Raw genomic sequence first — 14,327 nt, forward strand, 5'->3', positions numbered from 1 at the left:
TGAAGGGACAGTCTGAAAGCAGGCTGTCAAACAAGATACAAGACCAGATTCAGGCTTGGAGCAACATACAGAAACACTTTTTTGAATTAGCAGACTTTCTGAAGAAGTTTTCCTGAGTCAGACCAAACATCTGGCCAGCCCAGAGTCTTGTCTGCAGTAGAAAGAGGATATCAGATCTGTACAAACATATAATGGAATATCTGTGCAAATTGCCTTTTTCCTGAATATGTCTTTCACTTCTGGCAAACAGGGTTCCTTTACCAAAATTAATTTTTTAGTCCATTAGTTTTATCAGTCACTTGACAGAGATGAGTTCCTCAAGTTTAATCCATATTTTTCATTGGTGGCTAGTGGAATTCACAGCTTTGTTGTGTGGCAGGAGCTGTGTTTATCCTTGAACTTCCTTTCTGACTCCACTGGCTCTGCACCATTGCCTTTAGTTCAGAGAAGATTAGATATTGCATTATTGAAAAGACCCAAAGCCGTTTTGTCCCTCCAATACCAATAGTTTGGCACCCTGTTGCTGTCCTTCTGTGACTGCTGGGGACTTTTCTCATTGCCTCAGCTTTTTTTTGTCAAATACTGAATTGATTCAAGTTGCAAATCCTGTGTGTCACTGTGGTTGCAGACCTGGCTCCTACTTGGGGTTTCAAACCAATCTGCATCCCTGGTGTTGTGAGAATAAAATACCTATTTTTCTACCTGGAATCACTGTGGTATTATTGGATAGAGAAAAACTGTTATTTTCATTAAATAAGTAAGGAAAAAAATGGCATTTTATTTGTCCTAGAAATGGTCAATTCCTGCAGGGACAAATGCAAATTCAGATATTCTTACATGGGCTTCTTTAGGTTCTGTCACCAAAGGCAATTGTCCAAATGGTAAGTTATAATTTAAGATTTGACCAGTCCTGTGCACACTTTTCTGATCTAGCCAAGTTTAGCATGGGAATGACTGAAACTTCCCTATTGTTCTTTAAATTTGAAGAATATATCACATATAAAGTGAATACACTGAAAAGTGCATTACCTGGGGCCGTCATCTTGTAGTCTTTTAATTTTGCATCACATGAGGTCTTAATCAATGATGATACAGATTAGTGCTTCACAAGGTCTTGGAAAGAAATGCGCTCTTTAATTCTCTATCTAAGTGTAACAAATGGTGTTAACCTTTTTTAATGTAGCTTTCTTAAAATGTGTGAGATGATTGTCCAACATTGGTGCTTTATTTAACACAGACGAAAAAATTATTCTTTGAAATTATTGAATTGGTTGATATAAGCATAATTTCACAATGTTTTCTTAACATTTCTGCTTTCAATTTGCTGCCTCCTTTGGGAAGCTCCTTCTGGTTCTTTTTTTAAACTAAGGTTGACTTTTCAGGCTCAAATTTGATTGGGGTAAGAGTAACTTTTCTGTGAGTACAGATGTCTGTGTATTCATATACATGAATCTTTATCCCTGGGCCTTTCAATATGTGAAATTGCAGTTGCACAAACTGTCTCTTCTGCTAAGAAAGTGTATGCAAAACTGAAACAATGAATAAATGTCTTCTTCTTCTTTGAGGTTTGTGATTTCAGTGTCTCATCCCACTGACCTTTATCTTTGCCCCAGCAGTTTAGTTTGTAGTATAGATTGAGTAGCTTTTGCCAGTAGGTTCAACAAAACAAACCCCTCATTTCCAGCACTAGAGCAATGATTTTGAAGACATGATAGTTGAAGGCCATATTGGCCACAGGGACCTTTTCCACTTCTTTTCTGCTCTTCATTGGTGAGCTAATAGAAGATGTAACTCCATCTTTTCTCAGGTGCTAAAAATAGAGGTCAATGCCATTGTCCTTTCACTGAAGGTTATGCAAGGCTTTTCTTGCTTTGTATTTGATCAGCCATAGATAGACAAGGGCCTCTTTTTCTCTGATGAATGTGAATTCCACACATTGCTTTGTAAACAACTTTTTTTTTTCCTTTTTAATCCATGGGCTCTTGTATCCCCTTGAAGGTTCATGTACCAAGATGCCCACCTTGGTTTGACGCACATCTAGAAGTGGTTTGAGTGATGCCAATTGCCAAAATTCCTTTTCTCGTTTAGTTTTTTAAGAGACTTTTAAGACTTGGCTGTTCTTCCCAGCTTGAGTAGTTCATAGGTTATTTTTGAGTGTTTCTAAAGGAAATAAACATCATCTTGGGAATCAGCAATGCATAGATATTGTGAGTTTTTGCTTCTTTCTGATAATAATAGTCCTTTGGTACTTGGTGCTTTCCTGTCTGCCCTCCACCATTATCAGTCTTTTATAGCAAAGAATAAAGAAGGAAAGTGAGTAGTGGCCTTAATAAGCTCCTTTCCCCATTTGCTGTGCAAGGAACCTGAGTAACACTTTTCTAAGAGCTTTAGAAAACTGGGCTAAATCTGTATCACACACAGACCCCAACACACTCTGGAGATGTTTCTGTGGCTTGGACACATCACAGGACTGCCAGCATGGAGCTGCTGCCCCTGCAGAGCCTGACTGTGGCGCTGGGCTGGGCTCTCTCTTGCTGCTCTCCTGTGTCTGCCCCACTCTGTGGGGTTCAGACACAAACCTGAGGCTCTTGAAGTGCCCTTGGGTCAGAAATATATGTTGTGGTCAAATTTTTCTTCTTTCCTGATTTAGCCATGCTGGTGTTAATAGTGGTTATTTAGTCTGATTCTTTTGCTCTTCATGCACGTTTCCCTACAAATGCTGTACTGATCCATAAATTCAGTTTCTTTCTGTGCCCACTTGATCAGGACTCTTACAAATTCTTACAGAATTTGTCATCTTTATGCCTCTTAAGTGTTGCCTTTTTTTGGTCTGTCATCTATGCTGGACATGTTCATCATTTTTTCCCTAGATCTTTCTGTAGACAGTTGACTTTGGAATTTATGTTCAAGCAACCTATTCTAGACTTAATACAGTCCCACTTATTTTTAAAAGCCTAGTCATGCTAAAGCAAGCTTGTGCTGCTCTTGGAGATCATATTTACCATATCCATCAGACACTGTGGCATGGCAGTGGTCTACAGCCAGCACAGAAGTATGCTTGGATCACTGCTGTCATGATCTGTGTCTGTGGGAGAGTATCAGAGGAGTTGTTTCTAAGGTGTCTAGTACCCATGAATCACAAACAGGAATGCTGGTCTCACTTCTTCTTGAAATCAAGTTAAATCCAGCTTCAAATATGTGCTGTTATTATTTAAGTAATGTTTTGGGGCTTATTTATCCAACTACATTTGTTACAAGTGAGGGTGAGTTCTCATAATTCCTGGTGCAAGTAAATGCTGACTCAGTCACAAGAGGTGGTGAATTAACAAATGAAATTCTGGAACCAAGGAAATATTTCTCATATGTTTTATGTTGAGGATCTTGCATGTAATTAGTACCAAAAAGCTTAACTTAAGAAGCTTCATGATCATACTGATCTTACAGCTGGAGGATGAAGCCCAAGGAGTGAAGCTGTGCCTGTCAGGCTGTGTTAAAGTGCATGGTGCAAGTGGGAATGATAACAAAAGATAGAATGTTGTTGACTCTGATCCTTAATTCACTTTAGCCAGTGAATGCATCCATCCTGTTTTTCACTTAATAAAAAAACCACATTATGAGTTATATTCAGTCCTGATGTGCAGCACCCAGAGGTCTCACTCAGGTCTGTCCCTCAGGAGGCTCAGCTCTCTGGGAATGTAAAAAATGTGCAATTCCCTAGGGAGCACAGAGCCTGGCTTCGCCCTGGGGCAGGTGAGGGCCAGGGCTCTGCCCAGGGTCACTCCAATATCCCCAATTTACTTGTCGGAATGACTGAGCCCCTGCCACCCGCTGTGCCTGCAGCCCCTTGGCTCAGCTGTGCTCCCTGGAGCGGGGATGAGAGGGACCTGAGGGAGGGCAGCTCCAGCTCAAGGGGCCTCTTGGGTTTGCTCAGAAGCCTCGTGTGCGTCACTCACCCAATTCTGTGCCCAGCCAGCAGCACTGAAGTGAGCCCATCCCCATGATGGGCGCTATAAAAGGGCAGCAAAGGCTCTGTGGGTGCACAGAGCTGCCTCAGGACAGAAGGGGATGGGGCTCCCCCATTGCAAGATGGGCTCCATCCCATTTTGCACCCTCATTTGTTTTATTAGCATAGCAACAGCCAATATATTTGGTAAGTACGCTTGTCCTTCTCCTTTGCCTGTGTCCAAGGGTGACTGATCTTTGTGCTGCTCTGCGTGTTTTCCTGATGAAATATATAATGATCTTGAATCTTGCACTCTGAAAATTTAGCAGGTTATTGTGTGCTGTGCAAACTAAGGCTGGGTTCCTGGTTGAATACTAAACTATCAGGATCTTTAAGTGTTTAGGCTTACCTGAGTTTGCACACCTGAATTTTAGGTGGGGAAAAAAAGCATTTTCTCAAGGGCTAAAGAATGAGCAGGGTAAGAAAAGTTTCTGCTGCAGGGTTGTGAAGTTCCTCAATCACATCTTCTACTTGTTGGTGCCATTGTCTAATTTAGGCTTGAACCTAAAGATATTGGATAGTCTGAGTTCTGCCCCCAGTTCTTTGGCTTGAGTTTGATAGCCCTGCACAACCAGTGATTTGAATCACTGAATTAATTAGTCATTTAACTCAAATGTCTTGGTAGACCCTCTCTAGCACTGTACACAGGGATCTCCACACATCCCAGAGCAGCTGATGTTTGCGGTGAAAAGGGGGAGCTTTGCCTATGTGACATTGTCTATAGATGAGATCACCTGAAATTTTGCAATCTCATGAAAATTTTCACATGATTTTAAGGGGACACTGTAAAAACTCAAGAAACAGATGTGATTGAGAAGCATTAGAAGCACAGGAACAGTCTGCAGCTGCAGAAGTTCCGTGAGTTGCAAATTATTTCAGGCTGAAAAACATTCAGGATACTTGTGATGTATTTGCACTACAGTGTATGATCATGCTCAGACCAAATATTTGCTTAAGCAAACATTTGGACTAAATTGCTGTGGGTTTGTTTGCTGTATTTTTATAAACTAATCCGTGGTATTAAGAGCATGACATTCATCAGTTTTTAAAGGGTGAGGAAAGTGTCAGATCAACTAATCTGCTCTGTATTAATGAATTATTGAATTTCATCATTCTACATTCTGCATCTAAAACAGCAGCTAGTGCAGCTTTGAATGCATTACAAATTTGCTAGGTAGATTCAGTAGTTGATCATTTGTCCCATTGAAAACTGAGAGTGCTCCTAGTATGAATTAGTCTGATGCTAGTGCTAAAAAATGATTTTTTTAAAATATACCTCTCATTTTTGTGAAATAGTGAGTAACTTAGCTCCAGTAAAGGATAATTACTCAGAAAATTTAATAGTGGTGTGTGTGGTTATGCAAAGGGCTCTTTTGTGGTCATAGACACAAATAAGTAAAGAACCCTAAGTACCAGAAAATTATAGCCAGGCCAGTGCAGAACAGAGCTGACACTAACTAGACACAGGCCTGGCAAAGGGTTTCATGGTCATCTCCACCATGTGCTCATCCTGCAGCAGGCAGAGCAGCAGGTTTGTTCAGTACCTCCCTGTGCTGTCCCACATGGAAATGCACACAGGGAGCAATGGGAAAACAGACAGGGAGGAGCCCTGAACCTGTTCCCTGCAGCACTGGCACTATCAGGGGTTTGGTAAGAGTGGGTTTGTGGTGAGATCACCCTTAGGTTTTTACCTCCTTGCTGTTTTCAGAGTACCAGACCGACTCCCAGCCCTTGCGTCCGTGTGAGCTTCAGAGGGAAGAGGCTTTTTCAGCAGGAGAAGCCCACGTTCCTCAGTGCTCAGAGGATGGCCAATTCAGGTAATTCATCCCTGCTATTAATGTGCTGCCATATGAGGTGACCTTTCATTGCTAATGAGAGTTTTAGCCTGTCTGGAAGAGCCACTGCAACAGTGGACTGGAGGATGAGTGGTGCAGGAGACTTGAAGGGACTTCACGGAGCCATTTTGCAGATCCAGCCTCTCCCAAATGAATTCCTTGTTATGGGAAATAATCTCTGAGTAAAGATGTCTATCTAATAATAACAGGCTAATTTTGGCAGCATTGTTTGCAAATACTTTTGTGATCAGTTTTCAGTGTGATGCAGTTTGCTGTCTTCCTACACATGCTCATGGGTGAATGTGTGTGCCAGCTGGCACAGCTCAGCCAAGTGACTGAGAACTTATCCACCCTGCTCAGTGGCACAGTCAGGTTTCCTTCTAAAGGCAGTGAAGGAGCTAAAAACCACACAGAGAACAGTGATTTAGAGAGCAGCATGTTGCTTGACAGTGCAAGAAGCTAACAAGATAAACCTGAGGCTGAGTACAGATTGTAATTTCTCTGCTATTATCTTTATTTTGCCACTGGTGGTAGCTGTGACCATTCTAGATTTGACTTTGAAACTGTCTCAAAGTGTTTGGTGAATCTCAGATAATGAGAATTAGGATTCTGTCCAATGTGCTTTCTTCCTCAATGACTTCAATTCATGTATTTGCAATTCCTGAAGAGTCCAGAGAATTACTGGAATTAAGAGTTCCCACTGATCAGAGTCACCAGAAATACAGCTCTTGCCAGTTCCATTATTTGTGGTTTTGAAGCATTTGATGTGGTTTACTTTGCTTTATGGTTTGTTTATTTATTTATTTTTTTAATGTCTGGTACTGACTGAGGACTCTGCACACACAAAATAAAATGTTACTTGTGTTCTTCTTCAGGACAGTCCAGTGCACTAGGAATGGCCTTTCCTGTTGGTGTGTAGATGAGAACGGTGTTGAGGTTCCTGGCAGCAAACAGAATGGATATCCCATATCTTGTAAGTAAAGAGTTTCTGTCTTTGCTCAGATTGGGTAAAGAACCATTTAAATCTGCATTTGAATTGCTTAAATCAAGAAAAGGCTAGCCACAGACTTCAATGGACTCTAGTTTATGGTAATTTGCTAGGTCTTCTATTGGAAGTTCTGGAGTTTCTTCAAGGCTTGTCATGGAAATCTGATACATCTCAATGTCTGCATTTATGAAGGTCCCAGTAAGACAAATTGTGAATGAAAGACTGATTTAGTGTAATGGCTTTTGAGTTGGAGAGCTTCAACCCCATCTGTGGTGGGCTTTTCTATACCCGTTTTCATAACCTCAAGTCCATCAATGCCTTCATGCCACCTGGGTGGCAGACTTAGAACTTGTAATTCTGAGAAAACTCAAATGTTGCCTCAATAAAAGACTCAGTGCCCAACAAGAACCTTCCTCTAACAGTGCCCCTCTCTGGTACCACAGGCTTGTCCTTTTGCCAGCTGCAAAAGCAGAGGATCTTGGTGAGCCGATACATCAATGATAGCAGCATCTCCTACATCCCCCAGTGCCTGGACTCAGGGGCTTTCGACCAGGTGCAGTGTGACACAGAGCTGGGGCAGTGCTGGTGTGTAGATCCAGAGGGAATGGAGATTTATGGCACCAGACAAAAAGGAAAGCCAGCACGGTGTAAGTGATATTCAACAAAATGATGGGGTTTGTGGGTTTGAAAGGCTTGGTGTGAATAGGGACCAGTAAGATTATTGAGTCCAACTCCCTGCTCTTCATAAAAACAACATGATGCACCTCAGTGTCCCTGCTCAATGTAACCCCCTTTTGAACAACAGGGTGACTATTCAGCTGTTTGGGGGAAATTAATACACAAATAAACATTGCCTCTTTTCTCATTAGGTCCAGGGAACTGTGAGATCCGGGACCGTCGCATCCTGCACGGGTTTGGGGAGAAGACCCCACCACAGTGCTCAGCAGATGGAGAGTTTCTGCCTGTCCAGTGCAAGTTTGTCAACACAACAGACATGAGTGTTTTTGATCTTGTTCATAGTTACAACAGGTAAGAGCTCAGGCTTCTGAATCAAGAATGTAATCCTGCATAGCCCTTCAAGGCACCATCTGACTGCTTTTCTGTGGTTTTTGCTACAGAATGGAGCCCTTATTCTGTAACTGCACATTATGATATTTTCTGTTAAAGAATGGATCAAGTGAAAGAACCTTTTTCTTCTGACTTAAATCTGCTGATTAATATATATATATATATATATATATATATATATTCCATCCCTGCAGTCTAATTGGTGTGTCCCCACACAGCACTGGATACCACATTGTGATCTGTAGTTGGAAAGGTAGCCAGGGCTGCTTTTGAGACAGACAGACAACAGCAAATGAGATAAAGCAGAAGGAGGAGAGGAATTTGGATGTATATATGAGGTAGGAAAGACAATTCCATATGGGAGATGAGAGCAGGTGGACAAGTGATAACATGCAAAGATGAGGTTCCATCTGATGATGAGAACCTCTTACCTGCCTAAATATTAGGCAATGCCAGGGCTGCTCACATGGGTGAAACAGCAAGTGATGAAAATGATGAACAGCTGTGCTGGTGCACAGCTGGCTTCGGGTGCTTGCAGAGGGTTGGGGAATGCTTCAGAGCACTGGATCAAATCCTTGTCTGTGGGGGCAGGAAGCTCCCTGTCCTGTGGAGGAGCTGGGAATCAACACTGTGATGGAGACACAGGGATGGGCAAGGGGAGCTGATGGGAGAGGAGTTTGTTCTGGTTCTTCAGAGATGCTCAGACTCTCCAGAGAAACCTTTCAGTGTCTCGTGAAGTGCCACTGACTTGGCTCCTCAGTCAGCACCAGTTTGCCTGGTGGAGGGCAGAGCACTAAACATAACATCTCATTGTGACTTGGCTCTGTAGCAGCAAAGGTGTTTTATTGTAAATGTCAGTTTTGCTGTGTGGAGGGGTTTCTTTTTTTAAAATTTAAGCCAAACTGAAAGACAGGTCTGAATGCACAGTGCAAATTTGTCAGAGCTTCAGGAGAGATTATTTTGGTGAGAGCAAAATAATATGGCTCTTTCATTTGTTGGTGTTGAAATGCTAAAAAGCAACTACAGTGGAGAAATCAATGCTTTAAATTGACTTTTTTTTTTCCTCCCACTGGGAGATTTGCTTGCAAAGACCTGCAAGATTGGATTTATTTTCTGTCCATGTAATGTAATTAATCACAGCAGGATCATTTCAGTCCCAGCTGTCTACCTTCTAATTATGGCATTGGCTTAACTTATTGCCATCATATATGGGTATTTCAGGTCATTAATATATTTATTTTCACACTACTCCTGCCTGAAATGTTATTATTCCTTCCCCAAACCAGGGCAGAATGTGTAATTGAAGGGATGAGATCCACAGCAAAGGGCTGTAGCTGAACAGGGATTTTAACCCATATTTTGTGTTCATATGGAACCAGTGGAGAAACTTTCTTTGGTTCCACAGACTGATTTTTAAAATGTAGACATATCATCCTACCTCTCTTTCCAAACAGTTTCCCTAGACCTTCATAAATATTCCAGAATAAGCCAGTATGTTAAACCACCTTCCCCAAACACACAAATGGGGAAACTCAGGAGTTTAGAGCTGAGACTTTTCCCAAACAGAAGACTTCCACAAAGAAAGGTGAGCCCAAATTTCCTACCTCACCTGGACGGCTTGGCTCCTGTTACTTTTTCTGCTTGGACTGGGTCCAGGTCCTGCCTGGATAGGCAGCCATATAGAACACCCTGTAGCAGATTGATGGGAATTATAAAAAAATCAAAAGTCAAGGAAGATTTTTATTTGCTTTCTTGCTATAATCAATAATGAGTTGTCTTTGCTGGAAGCCAAGAGCAGAGACTTAAATTTTGAAGGTCAACAACTTCACATTTATTTATTTCCCTGTATTTTTAAGTGCGAGCATTCTTGTTGAAAAATATGGAAACACTAGAAATTTATCCATAAGTTAAATGTAATCACAGTTGGTTTGGACTGGCTCTGAAAAATGAGGAATTCTGTGTTAATGCTACTCATCTTGATGGCTGTGGTTAAAGAGTCTGAGAAAATAAAAAATGTGGCAAGAATTGGGTTTTCCACATAAGGTGAGAAAAGTTTTGCCCTCTTGTTTGTGTGGGCCTAATTTATATCTGTTTGTAATTTATTGAGTTTTACTCTCGACTTGGAACAAAAATAACCAGAATGACAAGATGTGACTACACATCTGCCCCATATAGTGTGTGTGTGACTTTTTAATGTTGAAAATTAAAGAAATCAGGATGCAAAGTTTTTCCTTGAATCCTGCGTCACTCAGAGGTTGAGATGCTGAGCTGATGAGCTCCAAGGACATGAGCAGTACAGAAAATGATCATATTTCTGACTGGGCAGTGGACAGTGCATGATAATCCAGGGCAGCTGAAAGGTCTTAAAATATTCCAAGCTGTTTATGCCCATGTTCACATTGAACGCTATAGAAATATGCTACTTATATGTTTATACCTTAAATTATATTGCTTTCATGCTGGCAGAAGTCCCCCTTTGCCCTGAAGTGTGACATTTTGATCCCTCTCAGCATGCCCGTGTCAGCAGTGGAGCAGGATTTGACAATCCAAAGTGGAGGGACTCAGTGGACATTTAATTTGTAGATGTGGAAGGGTGCTAGAGCAAAGCAGCAATACAGAGGGATGTACAAATTCTGAGACAGGACAGGAGCACTGCTGGGACAACCCTGAAGTTACAGCCCCTTCCTCTGACAGAGCTGCTGCTGCTTTCTGCTTTCCCAAGGCTGTGCTTTGATGTCCTGTGGAAGCAGAAACATCTTCAACTCTCCTGACAGGAGGTGGTGGAGCTCCCAGGAGTCCCCTCTCCTGTGAAGACAGGCTGAGAGAGTTGACCCTGGAGAAGAGAAGGCTCTCAAGGGACTTTACAGCACCTAAAGGGGGCTACAAGAGAGGTGGAGAAGGACTTTTAACAAGTGCAGTAGTGTTAGAACAAAGAGGAAAGGCTTTGGGCTGAAAGAGGGTAGGTTTAGATTTAGATATGAGGAAGAAATTCTTTCCTGTGAGTGCTGAGGCACTGGCACAGGTTACCTACAGAAAATGTGGATGCTCCATCCTTAGAAGTGTTGGAGGCCAAGGCTGGATGGGACCCTGAGCAGCTTGGTCTGGTGGAAGCAGCCCCTGCCCATGGCAGGGGGGTTGGAATTAGATAGTCTTCAATTTTCCTTCCAACCCAGAATGTTCTATGATTCAGGCAGTCTTGGAGGTGGCAAAGACCCTTGCTCTGCTCAGCTGAGCACCAGCTCTGAGCCAGACAAGCATTTCACTGCTGCTCTTAGGCTGCACATTCTGGAGCATTCCTGAGGCTGCTGGAGTGTGGCACTGAATTGAGCCTGGTCTCAGTTTTACAGGGAGGCTGTGAACTGCTTTTCCCCAGTTAATCAGTGCCTAATCCACCAATATTCTTATTGCTGAATGTCCATCCTTGGTAAAAACCTAATTTGTGTAATTCTCTGGAGGTGTTAAGCAGAAAATCCCACTTCCTTGTTGCTGTTTTTCCAAATAAGCCACATGCAGCTGGGACACCACACCTTTATAGTATTTCAGGGTAAGGGGATGTGTCCATAAAATAATATGATTGTTTTAGAACTTGGCACTTTGAAACTAGAACTTGAAACTTATCTTTTGCTTGGAGAAACCCTAGGATGTCTGTCAGTTAAGACCACCTTTATTATGGTTTTCACAACTTAGACCCTATTAAGTTTCTTTCTTAAATAATTGCTTTGCTGGAATCTGGCTGTTGTCATTCCTAGAATATTACACTGGAAACCATCTCTTTGATCTCCAGAAACCAAAGTGATTCTTGTTTCATATTAAAATCCCTTTCACCTTCTCCTTAATCTGTTGAGCCATGCCTTGAAAATGAAAGATATTAGTGAGGTTTTTATCAGCTTTTGTACTTAAATCAGTGCAGAAATTGTATGTGGCATGTAAGGAAAGGGAAGCAACCTGGTTTTTTAGGCATTCTGCCATCTCATGCAGATTTGTGGAAGGAGCTAATGAATAGCTGTTATAATAACATTAAGCCAACGCCCATCTATTTTACACTCTTTGACAGGCTTCTGAAGATGAGAATAGAATTGAAAGTGAGTTAGATGCTGTGTACATGCTTAGGAGGGATCAGAAATTTATTTGAAGGGAGATTATCCCCTGTTTGTTTAGAAAAATGGCATTTAGTAGAGTTGCAATCCTGCTGAAACAGCACTCTGGATCATGTCAGAGCCTGGTTGCAAAGCCTTTTGTACAGTCCTGGTGCTCTGCAGACATCCTTCTCCTATGAAATCAGGAAGGAAACAGCTGATTCTTTGTTGTGGTTGATGAGCCTCCCTGGGCTCTTCACAGCACGCTGCTTTTTATTCCAGGCTCCCAAGGGCTTTCCAAAAATTCAGCTCGGTGAGGGAAGCATTCCCAGAGATCTCGGGATATTGTTACTGCGTGGACAGCCTGGGGAGGGAGTTGGCAGACACAGGTGAGTGCCTTCCAGCAGCTCATCCTCTGACCTGGGGGTTGTTGAATTCCCAAGGGAAAGGACAAATAACAACTGTCAGTCTTCAGATTCATTTGGAAGTTCAATTTCACTCTTACAAGGGGTGAGACCAATGTGACAGGTGTAATGCCCATGGGAAGGGCTGGTGCTCACTAATGAAATCCCACTCTTTTGAGCAGAACTTCAGTCAGCAATGAGTGGAGCTGATGCCTGGGAGCTAATCCTGTCATCTTTGGGATGTGGAATGGGATTTCTGAATGTCCACTTTCTGCCCACACTAGGAAGCTGCGTCGTATTTGATATGATTAGCAAATCCAGGGGAATATAAAGGGCCTGAAGAATGAACTCTTCTCCTTGCTTAGGTAGAATCTAGAACTGTTTGGGTTGGAAAAGACCTTTAAAGATTATCTAGTCCAACCAATCTAAAATAGGCAGGGACATTCTCTTCTCTCATAACCTCAGGATTTAGGCATGTTAATAGTTGATGGGATGCTTCGGAAGAAAGAATTCTTTTTATAGCAAGGAAGAATGAGGAGGTTGAGAATTTCTAGACCTTCCTTAGATACTGTGGTTTTAATTTTCAATTTTTTTTCAAAGGGGAAAAATACAAAGCACAATAGCTTGAAATTTAGATGATAGACAAGAACTTCAACATTTAATTCCCAGAAAAGAAAGAAGTTCTCAAAAATTTGTGCACTCAGAGAAACTACTGAATATCTTGGTTTTTAATATGCAACCAAAATGACGTGTAGTTGGTTTGGTAACATCTGTTGCAAAAATTCCATCAATTTCTGTACTGCAGGCTGAATTTAACAAAAACACAGCCTATAGCCAGGTACAGGATGTTTCTTCTGCTTGTTTTGGTGGATGTCGGTCATGGTTTGACCACCAAACTCCCAAAAAACTCACTTCATTTTCAAACCAGAACACTGTCAAGGCATAAAGGTGGTGCCTGGGCACCCAGCACTGGGTGCAGGGTGTGGTGCATTAGGGTTATGTAGGGTTATTAGGGTTATGCAGTATAACTTCACATTTGACTTATTTAGAGAACTGGATTTATTTTACCTGAGAATCTCCCAGCTTTGTTCTGGGGTAAGGATGATTTCTGTCTTAAAAGCAGTCCCTGTGATAAAAGTCTGTCTTTCCCAGGCCTGGAGCTGCTGCTGGATGAAGTTTACGACACGGTGTTATCGGGGCCGGAGCCTGCCCGCACATTCACAGAGAGCAGCATCCATCGGATCCTGCAGAGGCGATTCCTGGGGGTCCAGCTGGCCACCTCTGGCAACTTCAGGTGTAAGTAGCACCCAGGAGGTGCCCTGTAAATCAGGTGGCAGTTCTGGAGCTTTTATGTGACAGCTGCTGTTGGGGAGAGTTGTTCTAAAAATGTATAATATCACATTTCCAATGCAAGAATCAAGGTCCCTGAATTGCAGATGGCTTCTATCCTCTGCACATTCTTTACCAGCAGATTTTCCCTGTCCTCTGATCAATGCTTTCCCACATTCCTGCAGATCACATTCTTTGAAATCCCATGAACTCTCCATATCTCTTCCTCTGAGATTATGGAGATGGATTTATTGATTTATTAAATTAAAAGCCTGAGAAAATGCTCTGTAATTGATGTTGGTAGACTCAGAAACAGGAAGGATTTTACACTGACCACAACACACTCCATTCCCAGGAGGCCACACAAAAGTTTGTAGAGCCTTGGCCAGCAAGGCTGAACTTTAGGATCTGCCCTTGGGCCCATTCCTTCCCTGGTCAGGGCAGGCATGTGGGGAGAGAGTTTCTCCACCTACAGGCGATGAACTCTGCAGGACAGGAGGTCAGGTATCTCCTCCCTCCTAGACCAGAGCCCAGTGCAAACTGCCTTGGCTGGGAAGAGTTTGAATCTCCCATGTGATACTTCATCCTCCCATCCAAATTCCCAAACTCCTCTGACATTGCTTT

The 14,327-nt window shown here is 42.3% G+C and overlaps 1 protein-coding gene across 1 annotated transcript in view; it reads left to right on the forward strand.

Moving 5' to 3' along the window:
- Nucleotides 1-1,699: 1,699 nt before the first annotated feature.
- Nucleotides 1,700-14,327, forward strand: part of TG (thyroglobulin) — a 152,098-nt gene continuing 139,470 nt past the window's right edge. The window contains exons 1-7 of the mRNA XM_026790985.2: nucleotides 1,700-4,150; nucleotides 5,712-5,820; nucleotides 6,714-6,811; nucleotides 7,270-7,473; nucleotides 7,696-7,855; nucleotides 12,253-12,359; nucleotides 13,527-13,670. Of these exons, the coding sequence (XP_026646786.2) occupies nucleotides 4,066-4,150; nucleotides 5,712-5,820; nucleotides 6,714-6,811; nucleotides 7,270-7,473; nucleotides 7,696-7,855; nucleotides 12,253-12,359; nucleotides 13,527-13,670 (907 nt within the window). The 5' untranslated portion in view covers nucleotides 1,700-4,065. The remainder of the gene's footprint in view (nucleotides 4,151-5,711; nucleotides 5,821-6,713; nucleotides 6,812-7,269; nucleotides 7,474-7,695; nucleotides 7,856-12,252; nucleotides 12,360-13,526; nucleotides 13,671-14,327) is intronic.

This window comes from Zonotrichia albicollis, chromosome 1 (assembly GCF_047830755.1).
Source record: "Zonotrichia albicollis isolate bZonAlb1 chromosome 1, bZonAlb1.hap1, whole genome shotgun sequence".
Taxonomy (NCBI): Eukaryota; Metazoa; Chordata; class Aves; order Passeriformes; family Passerellidae; genus Zonotrichia; species Zonotrichia albicollis.